Genomic DNA, 13086 nt, shown 5'->3' with positions numbered 1-13086 from the left:
AACATATATATCACGTGCTCGTGATAGGTAAATCCGGAACTCGGACCGAATACAAGCATGCTTCGTTTTTTTCTCTCGCGTCGAGCACCTCTGAGATTGGTCGCTCCTCCGACGCTTCGAGCTCGTTCATTCTCAAAAACTGTTTTTCTAGCTGCAGATGCTGTAGCAACGCTGAAAGAAGGGTCGCAAGATGCGGGAATACGTGGAAAGGTATTGTTTCTTACTGAACAATATATTAATCGGCTCGCATTCACCTATGATTTCTCAGAAGTCAAAACGTGTGACTCTTGGTAACCCTTTGACGATCCCCTCTCTTGCGATTTCAGAAACTGTGGAGGCAGCAACTCTCGGAAATTCGATTATTGCAACCTATGTGTCGGGAAAAGACCAACCCACCACCATTGCCGATTTGATCGACAAACTTCCTTCCGAACCAGAGGTATCCAGGACAATCGTACTTTTCAAAGAATCATCTACTGCTAGAGACGTTCTCGCTTTCTTACGGGCCCAAGATAGGTCCTCGGTCGAGCTTGTTGATACAGCTCAGGTGTCAGAAGCAGCTCGGAAAGCGGATGTGTGCGTCTACTTAGATCTATGCCTTGCTTCATTCTGACAAAAAATCAGTGTATTGATCTCCGGACTTGATACTGTCACCTCTGCACTATCATGTTACAACCCTTCTGAATGCAAGTCACTCATTCTTTGCAACTTTGAGCCCGATGCAACGTATGTCGTTCCCTGAGCTTCCCGCATGCAATTAACATGGCACATCCTTCCAGCCTTCTTAAGGCACTTGGAAATTTTAATCAAAGAGCAAGGGTGGACGCCTCGAGAACACATTATGTTCCTTCCTCCGAAAGAACGCCCATCATCTGCCTACTGGACGTCGAAGAAAAGTTAAACTGGAGCTACGAAAGGGCCGTCTCCTTCACCGAGTGTTACTTTCGAACATGGTAGGATTATGACTCTGGGAAGATGGTGCTGTGTTCCTGATTATCACACTATCTTGTAGGCCCTTCCCACCAAATCTTTCCTTCTTACCTGCCAATGACGGTGTTAACAATTTGGAAGACGATTTCTGGACCTATATAACAGACTCTATCAGTAATGTCTCACCTCTCGCCGTATTTTCACATCTGACATACATCCTTTTGCTACAGCATCATCCAGCAGGACTATAATATACACCACTGACAGTGATATGGCTCAAGACGTGTATGACGGTCTTTACAAGAAAGCCGTCACGGCGAGCATTATAAAATCCAAAGATGACCTCATCTACGACCAAAAAATCAAGGCCTATATAATATCCGCTGATTCCAGTTAGTCTTGACCCATTCCTTGAAGCTACTGCTGACTTCGTTGATTCTAGCCTTTTTCAGGGATGACATTGATCCCTGCGGGAACATCATAATCTTTCACGCCGCGAAATCCATTGAGGAGTACGTCCATATGGTGAGTAGGAACCAAAGTTACTTTGGTCAGTGCTGACCTGCCGTTTCTCTCACCTGAAGCACTGCGTGTGGTAGAAACTTAACGAAGCGGAGTGCTCGAATCATGGAAGTGGTCCCTTCAGACGAAATGAACTTCGTGTCTCTCAGTGGAATCAAAGCCATTGTACCCATAGAAATTCGATGTTTGTGCAGCCGTCTCCCTCCAAAAGCTTCATTTCAAACCTTGTTTAGATATCACACCCGACCTTCTAACCAAAGTACAGCGCGGACACGTGCCTTTCCCTGATGAAAAGGATCTTCGTTTCGCAAAACGCATACAGGTATATAATAGCGGTGCTGAGCAGCGTCTCCGTAGTGAGGTTGCAACTATGTTAAAGGTGATACCGAAGTTCGCTGCCGCTATGGCTCCAAACCAAGTGGAAGCTTACGTCTCGGGCGAAATCTCGTCCAAGACATCTGTGGCTTTCGGATCAACATTCTTTCGCCAGCAACAAAGCTATGACTCGAGCACTGTGCAAGTAAAAGTGATTTTAAAGGAAGATCGTAGCGCCGAATCCGTTAAAGAACCTCCTCTCGCTGAAGAGGTCGAGGCACCTGCTGCCGAGGAATTTCTGGAGGAGGATGAGTACGGGCGGGTTGTTACTGAGCGGCGAGATCGATGGGGAAGCTCCGATAATCAAGATAGATATCGTAGCAAGAATTTCGGGGGGTCTCAGAACAGCAGTCGTCGGCCTGAGAGAGGAAGTTGGGACAAGCAGAGGAAGCCATCTCGTGCCTACGACTCAGACAATCGTCGACCGCAGAAACAGGGCTGGGAGGAAGGAAGGCAGCGACAATCCTGGAATAATCAGGAGAGACCACCTCGTACGTATGGCTCTGACAATCGCCGGCCGCCGAAACAAGACTGGGAAGAAGGAAGGCAGCGGCAACCTTGGAACAATCAGCAGAGATCTTCATCTCGTTCCAATGCGTCAGAAAATGGTCGGGGTCAGTCGGGGTGGCGGGATAACAGATCGTACAATGGGAGAGGGTCCAGGTCGGAGGGCACGTCTTGGAATAAATCGGAGCGTTGAGAGCCCGAAAAATAGACCGATGATATATGAAGCTTGAAGCTTAGCACTTGCATAATTATATAGTCTTGGTCACTTTCTTTGTATTACTCATTAATATCTATCACTCATTATGATAGGCCGTGGAATCGCAGAAATGGTGTTGATACAAAACTGTAAGAAGGCTACATATTCAAAGCAATGTGTGCGTGATACTTTAACCCAACAAAGATCCCAGAATAAATTACGATATATGTCAACGAATGACTGGTGTCGTAGGATTGCAAAATAAGTGCACGTATGCCCAAATACGTTGCGTGTCATTAACATCGAACGGGATTCAGAATGCCCCTAACATCTGGTACTGAAGTGAGGTCAATCAGAAAAGGTATGAGGTCTACGAGCTCTGCGTCATGTGGGTCATTAAACCATGAGGAGACAGGAACCGCATTGTTAGGATGAAAGATATAAGATGCGGGCGAGTTGTCCAGAATTATAGTGTCTGTGATGGCTCTACCCAGTTGAGAAAGGTCCTGAAAAGTTCCACTCGGATTAGCAGAGTTGATGCAAACGTACGAAGCGTATACGTACTTTAACATAGTTACCATTATGGCTATAGCAACTTTCTCGGAATAAGCGATGCGCCACAGCTTGGTGAATGTCCAATTTATCTAACACTGGATCGGCATACTGAAAGAAAAATGTAAGGCAGGGTGGTGGTAAGGGCTAACAGAATTTACCTTGCTTAAACTCGCTGTGAACACAACGACCTCGTACAGTTCACCCATTTTCTTGAGAAAGGCATCAACCCCCGGCCGTTTCAATACATGGAATTGATGCCAAGTATATTCAATCTCGACGGGAACGATAAAATCAGCATTTTGCACAGCCTGCTACATTCAGTAAGAACCAGAGTGATTACACAAGAGAAGGGTCAAGTTACCCTAAAGCTGCTATGCACCAAGGTCTCGTCGAGGTCAAGAACTAAGCACTTGCGTCCCGCATGATGAGGAGCTATGGGCGGTAGAAGGGGCTGCGGCATGCCGTCCTGGGCGTTGAGAAAGAAGCGCATAAGCACTAAATAGTAAACGAAAGCAAAGTGATAGCTACCGGCCCGATGGGTATTCCACATCCGCCATTCTTGATCAAACGATCTTCTTCAGCCTGCATATCAATTTGCGTATCATCTCCGTCATCATCCATATAACTAGTAGCTTCAGAATCATCAGTGTCTCTAGTCGGCGTCCGTGCAATAGGTTCTCCAGTAGATCCTGGGGGCTGGACGGCACCCGAGGTGACACCGTCGGTCTCGTCCTGAGGCAACAGATAGACGCTGGAAGGTGGAGGTACGATGACATCTGGGTCCTGGGGTGAAGACAAATCTTGAGTCATTACTGGAGGAAGATCTACGACAGCGTTATTATCAGACTGATTGGAGACATCAGAAGATAAAGATGAGTTAAGATGACTGTCTAGTTGAGCGGCTAATGGATCTGACGGCGGTGTATCGGAATCCGGTTGGGGAGCACTGGAATCGGGTACACAAGGAACGACTCTATGGACGACACGAGAAAGGAAAGAGGGTTTTGCGCGTCTGCGACGTGTGGGAGGCTTGATGATGGAAGAGGACAGAGCTGCATCAGACTTGTTGCTTCTGCGTCGATAGAACGGAACGCGATGGATGTTTGCTAGAGTAGTCCTCAGAGACGGATCGTGGTCTCTATCAGACACAGAAGACTCGGAAGAAAGAGCAGTGGGAGCGCTGGCGTCTGTCGGGGGATCTGACTCTGGGGTTAACGTCGCTGGATTGATATATTATTGAGGAAGAGAAACAAGAAATGCAAGAGCACGAACTGCCTGTACTTCCGGATGTATCCTGTGAGTGCTGTAGCGACTGAGACGAAGCATCCTTGCTTTTTAAGAAGAAACGCTGGCGCAGAGATGGAGACATGGTGGAAGGGGATTGGGAATGGGGTACGCGTTTGTACATGTTGTGCAAGGGCGTTTGTCTATTTAGGGAGCTCTTAGTCAGGCTTTGTCAGGCTCTTACAAATACTTTGTGGTCCTCGAGGGTTCATAAAGAATGATGAACTTTTCAAATCTCTCGACGAACATTGCCAACGCGGGGCAGCCGACTAGTCAGCAGCCTGCTCAGTCGACTAATGGGCAGGCTCTTCCCCAGACTATGCGCCTGCGTGACGAGCCGCCAGCCATAACACCACCAACCCGTAACCCACGGAAACGAAAGTCTCCTCCTGCCACGACTCCAGACTCTGCCCAACCTCAGCAACCCGCCACTCAGCCTCAGCCTCAGTCCCAGCCTCAGCAGCTTCAACACGTTCTTCCACCTCCCCATACCATCATGCATCAGCTTCCCCCCGGCGCCATGCCTCCGTATCAGTATACCGACTACTCGCCCGGTGGAATGCCGCCGCCTCCCCCAAACTCCCAACCCGACCAGTCCGGATCCACGTCGTCAGGCCAGCGCGCCCTCAGTTCCAGCAAGCGTGCAGAGCAGAACAGAAAGGCCCAGCGTGCATTTAGAGAACGACGAGACCAGTATGTAGAGTTAATGCATCTGTTGAGCCTCCTGCTTACCAAGATCCAGGCATGTCAAGGCCCTTGAGTCTCGTTCGCAACTCCTTGATGCCGCCCTCGCTTCAGCAGACGAGGCGAATCGCCGTTGGGAAGAATGTCGTGCATTGGTTGACCAATTGAGGGTCGAAAATGCCGCCCTTCGTGCCGCCCTTTCCCAGGCTCAGCTGCTGTCTTCTACCACAACCGTTTCCCAGCAGCCGGAAGAAACCAAGAAGGAAGGAGCCTCGGAGAATAATACCAATGTAGAGACCAGTCAGAAGGAGTAGCTATTCGATTGTACTTGTCCCCGGTTCTTGTCGAGCAAAGTTTAAAGTCTTGTTGTCTTCTGTTGTCGCACGGACCGTGTAACTATAAGTCGGTAGTCGCCAGTGGTCATGAGCGTCTTGTCGCATTCCATGCGTCGTCGTGGTTGAAAACAAAACGATCATGCCAGTGCAAGTTATGTAACCCAAGGCTTTGTCATCGTTCTTCTCAAAATCCACGGGGAGGGCCTGTTTCATGAGCAGGTGAACGGTTTTGACCCCCGACATCTGTTGGTGGTAAAATGACTGTATGTTCTTGCATTTAACCTTATTGCTCTGACTTCTTGCCTCGTCAACGTAACTTTACTAGTGTAGATGCCTCGACTAAAGAATAAGCTGGGACGAAACTGCTAGGCTTGCTAATATCATTTCTTATTCAAACATTGAAGTTTTCTTCTCGGACGGGCTGATTGCTTGAAACATCCATGTAAATGCCGACATCGTCGCTGGCCCCATAAAACGGCAACATAAACGGCGCGAGGGTCTTGGACTTTCTGCCAGTGACATGGCACTATGTGTCAGCAACTTTGTCAGCCACCACCGTGACCGCGTAGCACACGACGCGTCTTGACTCAAACCTACACTCTACTTGGAATCGCGCTGGTTTCTCAATGGCAGATAAACTGGCACCATGGATCCACGACTATCTACTGGACATTTCTCTACGATTTGGCGCTGAATACTACAGAGCAGAGCCTGCCACCAAGCCCAAGAGAGTTCAGTTACTCACCGTGCGTCATTTTTGCCTGACTCCAACAGATTTCATCTTATTTGTGGTAGTTTCGTGGCAATAGGCCCAAGGATCCTGATAACAGCTCATCCTTATGGGTGAATGTGTCTGACAGAGCTTTTACAATGCCATTGATGCTCACTACGAAGGCAATGGAATCATATACACAGCGGTGCCTATCATGCGGTACTTCTCTAGAACAAGATACTGACGGCATGATATCAGTCATCCAATCGGTCAATGTGAAAAGGCAGTTTTATCAATCAACTCATTTCGTCTAATTTTCCGGCGCATACCCTTACAAGGTGCTACAGGATTGACGGACGAGCAAGAGCTTGCGCTTCAATGCGATGCTTTCTCCGTTGCCGATACATCTCCAACAGCTACATTAGGTCAACCAGCAGAGCTTCATGCCAGCCCAGACTTAAACGACTGGATACATAGCCTGCGGCGAGGGGTTGGTGGTGGGTCAGCATAGTTCCACCGCAAGACACTCGTTGTATTGATAAACACATTAGTAGTTCCTTCATGGTCAAGAAGACCTCTCGAAAGCAACCCAAGTCCCAGCAGAATGGGCTCGGTTTCGCCCCTAAAGACCGTGGGCTTAACAAAAAGTCTGAATCGAAGGGAGTCGGTGGTAAGGAGGTGACGTCCGAACACCAAGATGTCGCAAACGCAGCACGCGAATACGACCGTTGGTGGTCTAGGGTATAGGCGTTTCCCATTGTGATAGGATCTGTGGCTAATGGGTAATTTAGCACCTGGATAAGAACAACCAACACGAGTATCTCAGGAAAGCCACAGTTGATACCGATGCACGGCAAAATAGTGAGTTTCGGACCCTGCGATATGAAGCTGATGACATTCATGTCCCTGTACAGATTCCAATTCCCCAGCAGACAAATGTCAGGATAACTCTGATTCAGAAGTTTCAACAACTTCTCGTCCCTTGACGGACAGTTGGTCTCCAAGTCCAAGGAATGGTCTGACAACGCCCCGGGCCGATGTGATACCGAAATTGACAATCCAACTGTCTCCTACAGAATCGCCAGTATCTACTCGGCGTCCGAAAGTGCCTTCTGAGGCAACACCAATTCTGACAGGGCGCTCAAGGAAAACATCGGATTCAGTGGATACCGGTGGCAGTGGACCAGGAGAGGTGTCGTCGCATCTGTCCTTGCCTCGCAGGCAGCGACCGAGAAAAACCACTTACACTTACACTGCAACAATCCGGGGGTCAAAGTCCTTCGGCGTCAATTGGACAGATGTAGCAGGGGACCGTTATCTGGCCAGTTCTCCGTCGCGAAAGCCGGTGTCCAGAAAGTCGGTCACCCAATCCGCAACCTCCTCCAAGAAGCATTCGACGACGTTTCCTAGTATCCAGCCCCGTAACCCTCCATCCTCGTTCACCTCGGGTCAGGATAGCTTATTATCTTCTCCACCTCCCAAGCCGCTGCGCTCTGTTGAGCGACCGTTAGCTGCTGACGGACTTCGCAAAGTTCCTCCTCCTGCCCAACCAAATCATATTCCCAATCAATTCAACAAGTACTCCCAAGATTCTGGCGCCTAATTCGGATACTTCATCACAACCCTTTTCACAGTCACAACCTCAGTCTCAGTCGTGGTTATATTCCCAGTCCCAAGAATGTCCTCCTACCCAGTATCACGACTTATTTTCTCAATCACAGTCACAGTCCCAGTCACAATCTGGACTCCATTCGCAGTCACCATGCGACCCGAAACCTGGCCAATCCTCAGGACGGGTAGTCGCAGACAAGCCGCAATCTGGACCATCTCTGCGACTGCCGCAGCCCTTTGGCCCTTTTGCAGCCTCGCAACGAGCCATTGCTACTTCGGCTGCGAACCTGCCTGTTGAACGAGATGCAGAAGATATCGATGATCATGATTCTCTGTTCTCTGCAGATGACTACGATGGTGATTTATCGCAAAATGGGTCACAGTCCTCTATCCTCAGAGAGAACACTGAGGATGCCTCTCTTTCCGTCAACCCCCCTGATACTCAGCGCGATATAGATGTGGATGGTTCGTCAGATGAAACATCGGACCCGCACTCGGATTCGGAGTCTGATAAGCAATCTTCTGGCAAACGTTCTCGTGGTCAAAGACATGACGGCAGTGATACAACGGACCGGAACGCAGGCCCTAGCAGACCGTTGGATCCGGATGACTTCGAGACACAAACAGATCTCTTTGGCCCTTCACAGAGATCGTATTCACAGATGGCTGCACGCTCAGGACGGAAAAGGAAGCGAGTCCTGTTAGACGCGGATGATCTCGAGGAACCAAGACTATCAATCTCTCGCTCTCAGGCTAACATCATTCACCATAGCCCATCTGCGTGGGCAGCTCCTAGTTTCATGCGCCAGACCCTCACGAGCGGATCAGCGGATCCATCAGGATCACGATCGAGAAATATCCGCACCGACGAAATGACCAGTCAACAAGATAAAACAGTCCTTGGCGCCCCGCAACGCGGGAACCCCCACAAATCTAACTCTACAGTTAGAATCATCGGGGAAACTGCCGATGAGATATCGAGTACCCGAAAGAAAGATACCGTTGCAATAACGCAACAAACCTTATCCCGTAAGGATGCCGATAATCAGATGGAAGGCAACGTGGGCATGAAACGAACATCGGGTGACAATCAACACCATCGACCGTTGAAACGGGGGAAAGGAAATGCTTCGCAAAGTATTAGCAGGTCCGGATCCGGCAGCACCCACACCGGCACCAAACTGCTCGGTTTCTCTGTCGCTCTGGACAAGAAGGGTCTTGAGAATGTAGTTTCGTGGAGCAGGATGAAGGAAATTATTCTTAATACGGGTAAATATCAATCAGTATGAGCTTGACTTTGTACTTTACGACTGTTGCTGTTTCGAGCGGTACTCCGCTGTTGGTCAACTGACCGACCTCGCCCCTGCGGCGATGCTGTCATTATTGTCAGTGGAAGAAGGAAACTCAAAGGAAAGTCTGATGTCGAATGAGTGAACCTTTTGATGTGACCTAGATAGTGAAACACAACTCTAACAAGTCATTATCACGATTGCGAAAAATATGAGCTCGAGCGTCACTAAAAACTGAAACCGCCCGCCGAGTCTTTGCGACTCGAGGACCGGGAAGAGTGATGAACAGTTAGTCATCTATCACCCGAATTTGATCAAAATTGAGGTAATTCTCGGACTGATTAGTCAGCAAATTGTGTATTTGGGACAAGTCACATTTTCTTTTCTCGGTTTTGGCCTCCTCCAGATCAGCGCCGTTACGGTGTTCCAAGGCTTCTTCTCTTCTACATTGTTGTTGTCGTCGCCGTCGTCAACCGCGTCCTCGACATCGCCGCACACGTCTCCAACGCATTCTCTCGCTTAAGGGTCGCCGCTCGCGGCCCACCGACAACCCTGTCCGACCAACCTCACCCGGAGAGCCCTCTTGCCACCACCACCGGTTCTGCCGGGCTTATCTCGAAATCTCGTCGCAAGGATTCGTTTTTTCTTGTCATGAGCATCTCGTTCGGCAGTTTGGGTCTCATGTCCCTTCGCAATCCCTTGGCGGATGCAATGGGCATCCTTTGGGGCAAGGGCGACATTAGGTCCATGTTTTGGCTAATCGTGTTTTGCATCTTTTTCCTGATTTTGGGTGAGTCTCTGTTCCGTTACATGCATTTCTTGAATGCGCCACAAAGCACGCTTCCATCTTGTTTTTGACAAGTTGAAGTGTTTTCTTCACCCCTTTCAAGCCGCACGACCTGCTTTACTGATCTGTCATTGTTATAGCTTATCTGACAAACCCATCCGAAACGTCTTTTCGTACTTTCCTGACTGAACAGTCATTTCGGCAACACCTCAGTCGTCTCGATGATAGCATCGACGACGATCACGACTCTCATGAAACGAAATGTTCAGTTCGACGTGGTGCGAACAGCACCGCCCACACGCTCCCTTTTGACAACAGGTCACCTTTTCATTTCGCTAACCGTGCTTCAGTTTCGCTTCGGACACCTAAACATGTTTTTCATACCTTTGGCATCTTCACCATTGCAGTAATCGTCCCCATCTCAAAGTCGGATCGTGACCCAGTCGATCGACGTTCCGATGGTATGGTATCAGTTATCTCCGATTCGTGGTATCTGGGAGCTTTTGGAAAATGGTGGCGTGGCGGGGTCTTGGATGAATGGTACCACGACGTGATCGCCAGAAATGACGAGGAAAGCTGGAGTTCGGGCATACTTGGCATGAAAACCTCTGAAAGACATCATGAATACAATGGTGGTCAGTGCAGATCTATTTGTTTCTCTACTGCTGGTGTCTGAGGTCATTACAGCTCTGCCAGGTCTTCCGTTCACCACCAAGAATCTTCCTCCTCATCTGTTGTCGCGCGGTTCTCCTCCGAGACTAAGGAATCGTGACAAATCGTCTCAACGGTCCGGCTTACTACCTACTCGCAGTTCCACTCCACCACCTCTCCCCAAATCAGTGTCGCTGCCTCTGCACGCGACACGATCTTCGCAAGCTTTGGCGGATCATGGCGTAATAGCTCAGCATGCGGGTCAGTCACTATCATCATTTCCCATTGACCCCGTAAACACCGGCGCGCAGCTACCTTCAGCGAGCTCTCCTTTAACTGTATTCGATCAATCTCCTCATGTCGCGGAGCTTCTTCGCCAGGTTACCGCATCCACCGCATCCATTCTGGACCTTCGCAATCAACTCAATGATTGCAAAACTTCTGCCTCGCAGTCTCATGCTACTCTTCAAAGAGAATTGGAGTCTTGTCGGGACCGAAAACGGCAGGAGGATTCTATGAGAGCCGAGTTGAAATCTAGGACCAAGGCATTGGACGACTCCAAGAGGCAAGCTGAGGGCATTAAAAGAGACTCCGAAAAACGTCTTAAAGCTGCGCTCGTTGCTCGTAAAGACACTGAACAGCGTATAGAGCACCTTGACTCCGAGATCTTACGCTTACAACAGTGTTTGGTTGATGATGAAGCATCGGTTCGACATAGCAAGGACTCTGAGTCGCCAACGGAACAGGCCATCAAGGTTTCCTTGGAGCAGAAGAGAACGGAGATCAAAGTCGCAGATGATATTGTCACGGCACTGAATATTCGGGCTCGCGAATTGGAAAAGCGGCTCACAACCCAGAAAGCAAGGTTACAGTCATTACGAGAACGCTTCCAATCTCAGCAGCTCACTCGGTCCCTTCACCATGGTTTCCATGTAATAGACCCAACCTCTTCCTCATGGTCGATCAAGGATATCACACATTCACCTACAAGATCCTCGCAGGATGACTCTTTGCGTGACGAGCGGGTATCAGGACAGTCTCCACAAACTTCTGAGTTGATCATTGGAAATCCCAGCGACCATGTTTCGGCTTCGGTTCCAATCCCTTTGCGAAGTAATACGTACGCCAGGCTAGAGAATGATTTGCCATCCCTTGCTGTTCAAACATCGCAACCCGCCGTCGGGAACTTTGCACCATTCGCAGACCTTGATCCACATCTATCTCAGTCCTCAATGGCGGTCTCTCCGACGTCATCTTCTCTGATCCCATCAGGTCTCATGTCCTCCCTTGCACTCGACAGCACAGACAATATTTCGCGGTCCTTCCAGTCGGAGAACGACGTTTTCCTTGACAGGCACTGGCGAAATAATGGTGTACACGGACATCCCCAACGGTTAAACACAGACGAACCTAGTCCCAAGTACGGGACGATGACCGCATCCTCACCAACATCCTTACATGCTGTTTCCACCGGCGACACTGATTATGATCCTTTCGAGGTTCGCATGTTGACTCCACGTGAGCGAGAAAGGTACTCTTTACGTTCTGAGAGTGCCATGGACATGCAGCGTGCATTGTTTCACCGGAATAGTTCAACTCCCTCCCTGGTTTACCCGACGTCTGAAGAATTTGATCCAGCCCCTGGAGCCGATAAGCCATCGGCTCCTCGTCGTTGGTTCTCTAAAGACAAATCCACAAAGGGTCTCAATCCGGATGCGAAGGTGTTCAGCATATCTGGAGCATCGGATTCGCAGAAACAGGGTCATTTCTCGCAGATGTCTTTCGACGCGTTAAATCCTCATGGTCTGGGTCCTAATGTCATGACAGCGCCCACGTCTGACAGTAGTACCTTGCTGAGAGCTTTTGCGCCTTCGCCGGCAGAGCGAGAGGTCCTTCAGCGCGCGTTTGGGGGCTCTACCAACACCAGCCTCGAGCGTCTGCCGAACTTGAGCGATGTTGGAAGCATCCCGCCATCTCCATCGCATGTAAATGCCCATGCACTAACTGTTCCAGCGCATGACAGGATCCCATCGTGGCTTCAATCCTTACCCCGGATTCGCAAGCTTAATTTCAGTCCGTGGGATGACGAGGAGCCTTCAGTGAACAAGAAAACTGCTACGTCGGGTCAAAGAGGTCATTGAAGTGATCGGGTGGATGTGTGGAGCGAACGTGGTGATTTCATAGTGCTTATTTAGAACCGTAGTATGCGAAGAAGACTAAGTGTATCAAAGCAGTCCCATTCGCTATGAGTGGGCAAAGGAGGGCGTTTGGTCCTTGATGTTATATAGCAATGAAATCGTATACATATGATTTGTTGTTGTGATTCATGACTCGAACAAGCTCCTGCCAAGATCTGTGTATTTTCATAGCTTTCATACCAAGTTCGTAAATACAGCATGGAACATCTGAGCGATAGCAATGAAATAAGCTGGTAAAACACGAGTGAGCAAGGCATTGATACACCAACGCAGCCGATGGCAATAAAGAAAAGAATTTTGGATATTGGTGGTGGTAATGGGCTCACAAGTCCGTGGATGCGTAATGTAGAATAAAGTTATGAACAAAAACAAAAGGAGCGTGTACGAGCCTCACTGTATGCGTTACGTGGTTTCCGAACATGGTAACGGGTCGAAAGCAGATGGAGCGAC

At 49.2% G+C, this 13086-nt stretch overlaps 6 protein-coding genes across 6 annotated transcripts; 4 read left to right on the top strand and 2 right to left on the bottom strand.

Annotated features, from left to right (window-relative positions):
- Window positions 1–57: 57 nt before the first annotated feature.
- EV420DRAFT_1640848 (uncharacterized protein) lies at window positions 58–2527 on the top strand (the record flags this gene model as incomplete). The annotated part of the gene is made up of 9 exons (XM_060477154.1): window positions 58–210; window positions 269–576; window positions 625–726; window positions 780–953; window positions 1013–1104; window positions 1161–1322; window positions 1373–1442; window positions 1515–1636; window positions 1686–2527. 9 exons carry the CDS (start codon window positions 58–60, stop codon window positions 2525–2527), a joined length of 2025 nt encoding a protein of 674 aa, XP_060333267.1.
- A 103-nt stretch (window positions 2528–2630) lies between these two features.
- On the bottom strand, window positions 2631–4555 carry EV420DRAFT_1531744 (HAD-like domain-containing protein). The gene is made up of 6 exons (XM_060472679.1): window positions 4358–4555; window positions 3614–4305; window positions 3447–3551; window positions 3244–3396; window positions 3095–3193; window positions 2631–3036 (listed from the first exon to the last, which is right to left on the bottom strand). The coding sequence occupies exons 1-6, from the start codon at window positions 4491–4493 to the stop codon at window positions 2827–2829; spliced, it is 1395 nt and encodes a 464-aa protein (XP_060333266.1). The 5' UTR covers window positions 4494–4555; the 3' UTR covers window positions 2631–2826.
- EV420DRAFT_1531741 (uncharacterized protein) lies at window positions 4556–5828 on the top strand. The gene is made up of 2 exons (XM_060472678.1): window positions 4556–5062; window positions 5112–5828. Exons 1-2 carry the CDS (start codon window positions 4587–4589, stop codon window positions 5365–5367), a joined length of 732 nt encoding a protein of 243 aa, XP_060333265.1. The 5' UTR covers window positions 4556–4586; the 3' UTR covers window positions 5368–5828.
- A 637-nt stretch (window positions 5829–6465) lies between these two features.
- On the bottom strand, window positions 6466–7390 carry EV420DRAFT_195656 (uncharacterized protein). Its single transcript, XM_060481163.1, has one exon. The coding sequence runs from the start codon at window positions 7000–7002 to the stop codon at window positions 6517–6519; it is 486 nt and encodes a 161-aa protein (XP_060333264.1). The 5' UTR covers window positions 7003–7390; the 3' UTR covers window positions 6466–6516.
- Window positions 7391–8176: 786 nt separating this feature from the next.
- EV420DRAFT_195524 (uncharacterized protein) lies at window positions 8177–9354 on the top strand. The gene is made up of 2 exons (XM_060481162.1): window positions 8177–9288; window positions 9346–9354. Exon 1 carries the CDS (start codon window positions 8374–8376, stop codon window positions 8998–9000), a length of 627 nt encoding a protein of 208 aa, XP_060333263.1. The 5' UTR covers window positions 8177–8373; the 3' UTR covers window positions 9001–9288; window positions 9346–9354.
- A 297-nt stretch (window positions 9355–9651) lies between these two features.
- On the top strand, window positions 9652–12579 carry EV420DRAFT_1266767 (uncharacterized protein; the record flags this gene model as incomplete). Its single annotated transcript, XM_060467350.1, has 3 exons — window positions 9652–9790; window positions 9928–10422; window positions 10484–12579. The coding sequence occupies 3 exons, from the start codon at window positions 9652–9654 to the stop codon at window positions 12577–12579; spliced, it is 2730 nt and encodes a 909-aa protein (XP_060333262.1).
- Window positions 12580–13086: the final 507 nt, after the last annotated feature.

Source organism: Desarmillaria tabescens (assembly GCF_030435595.1).
Source record: "Desarmillaria tabescens strain CCBAS 213 chromosome Unknown EV420scaffold_11, whole genome shotgun sequence".
NCBI lineage: Eukaryota > Fungi > Basidiomycota > Agaricomycetes > Agaricales > Physalacriaceae > Desarmillaria > Desarmillaria tabescens.
Note: the sequence above shows the minus strand (reverse complement) of the source record. Positions and strands in the feature narration are given on the sequence as shown.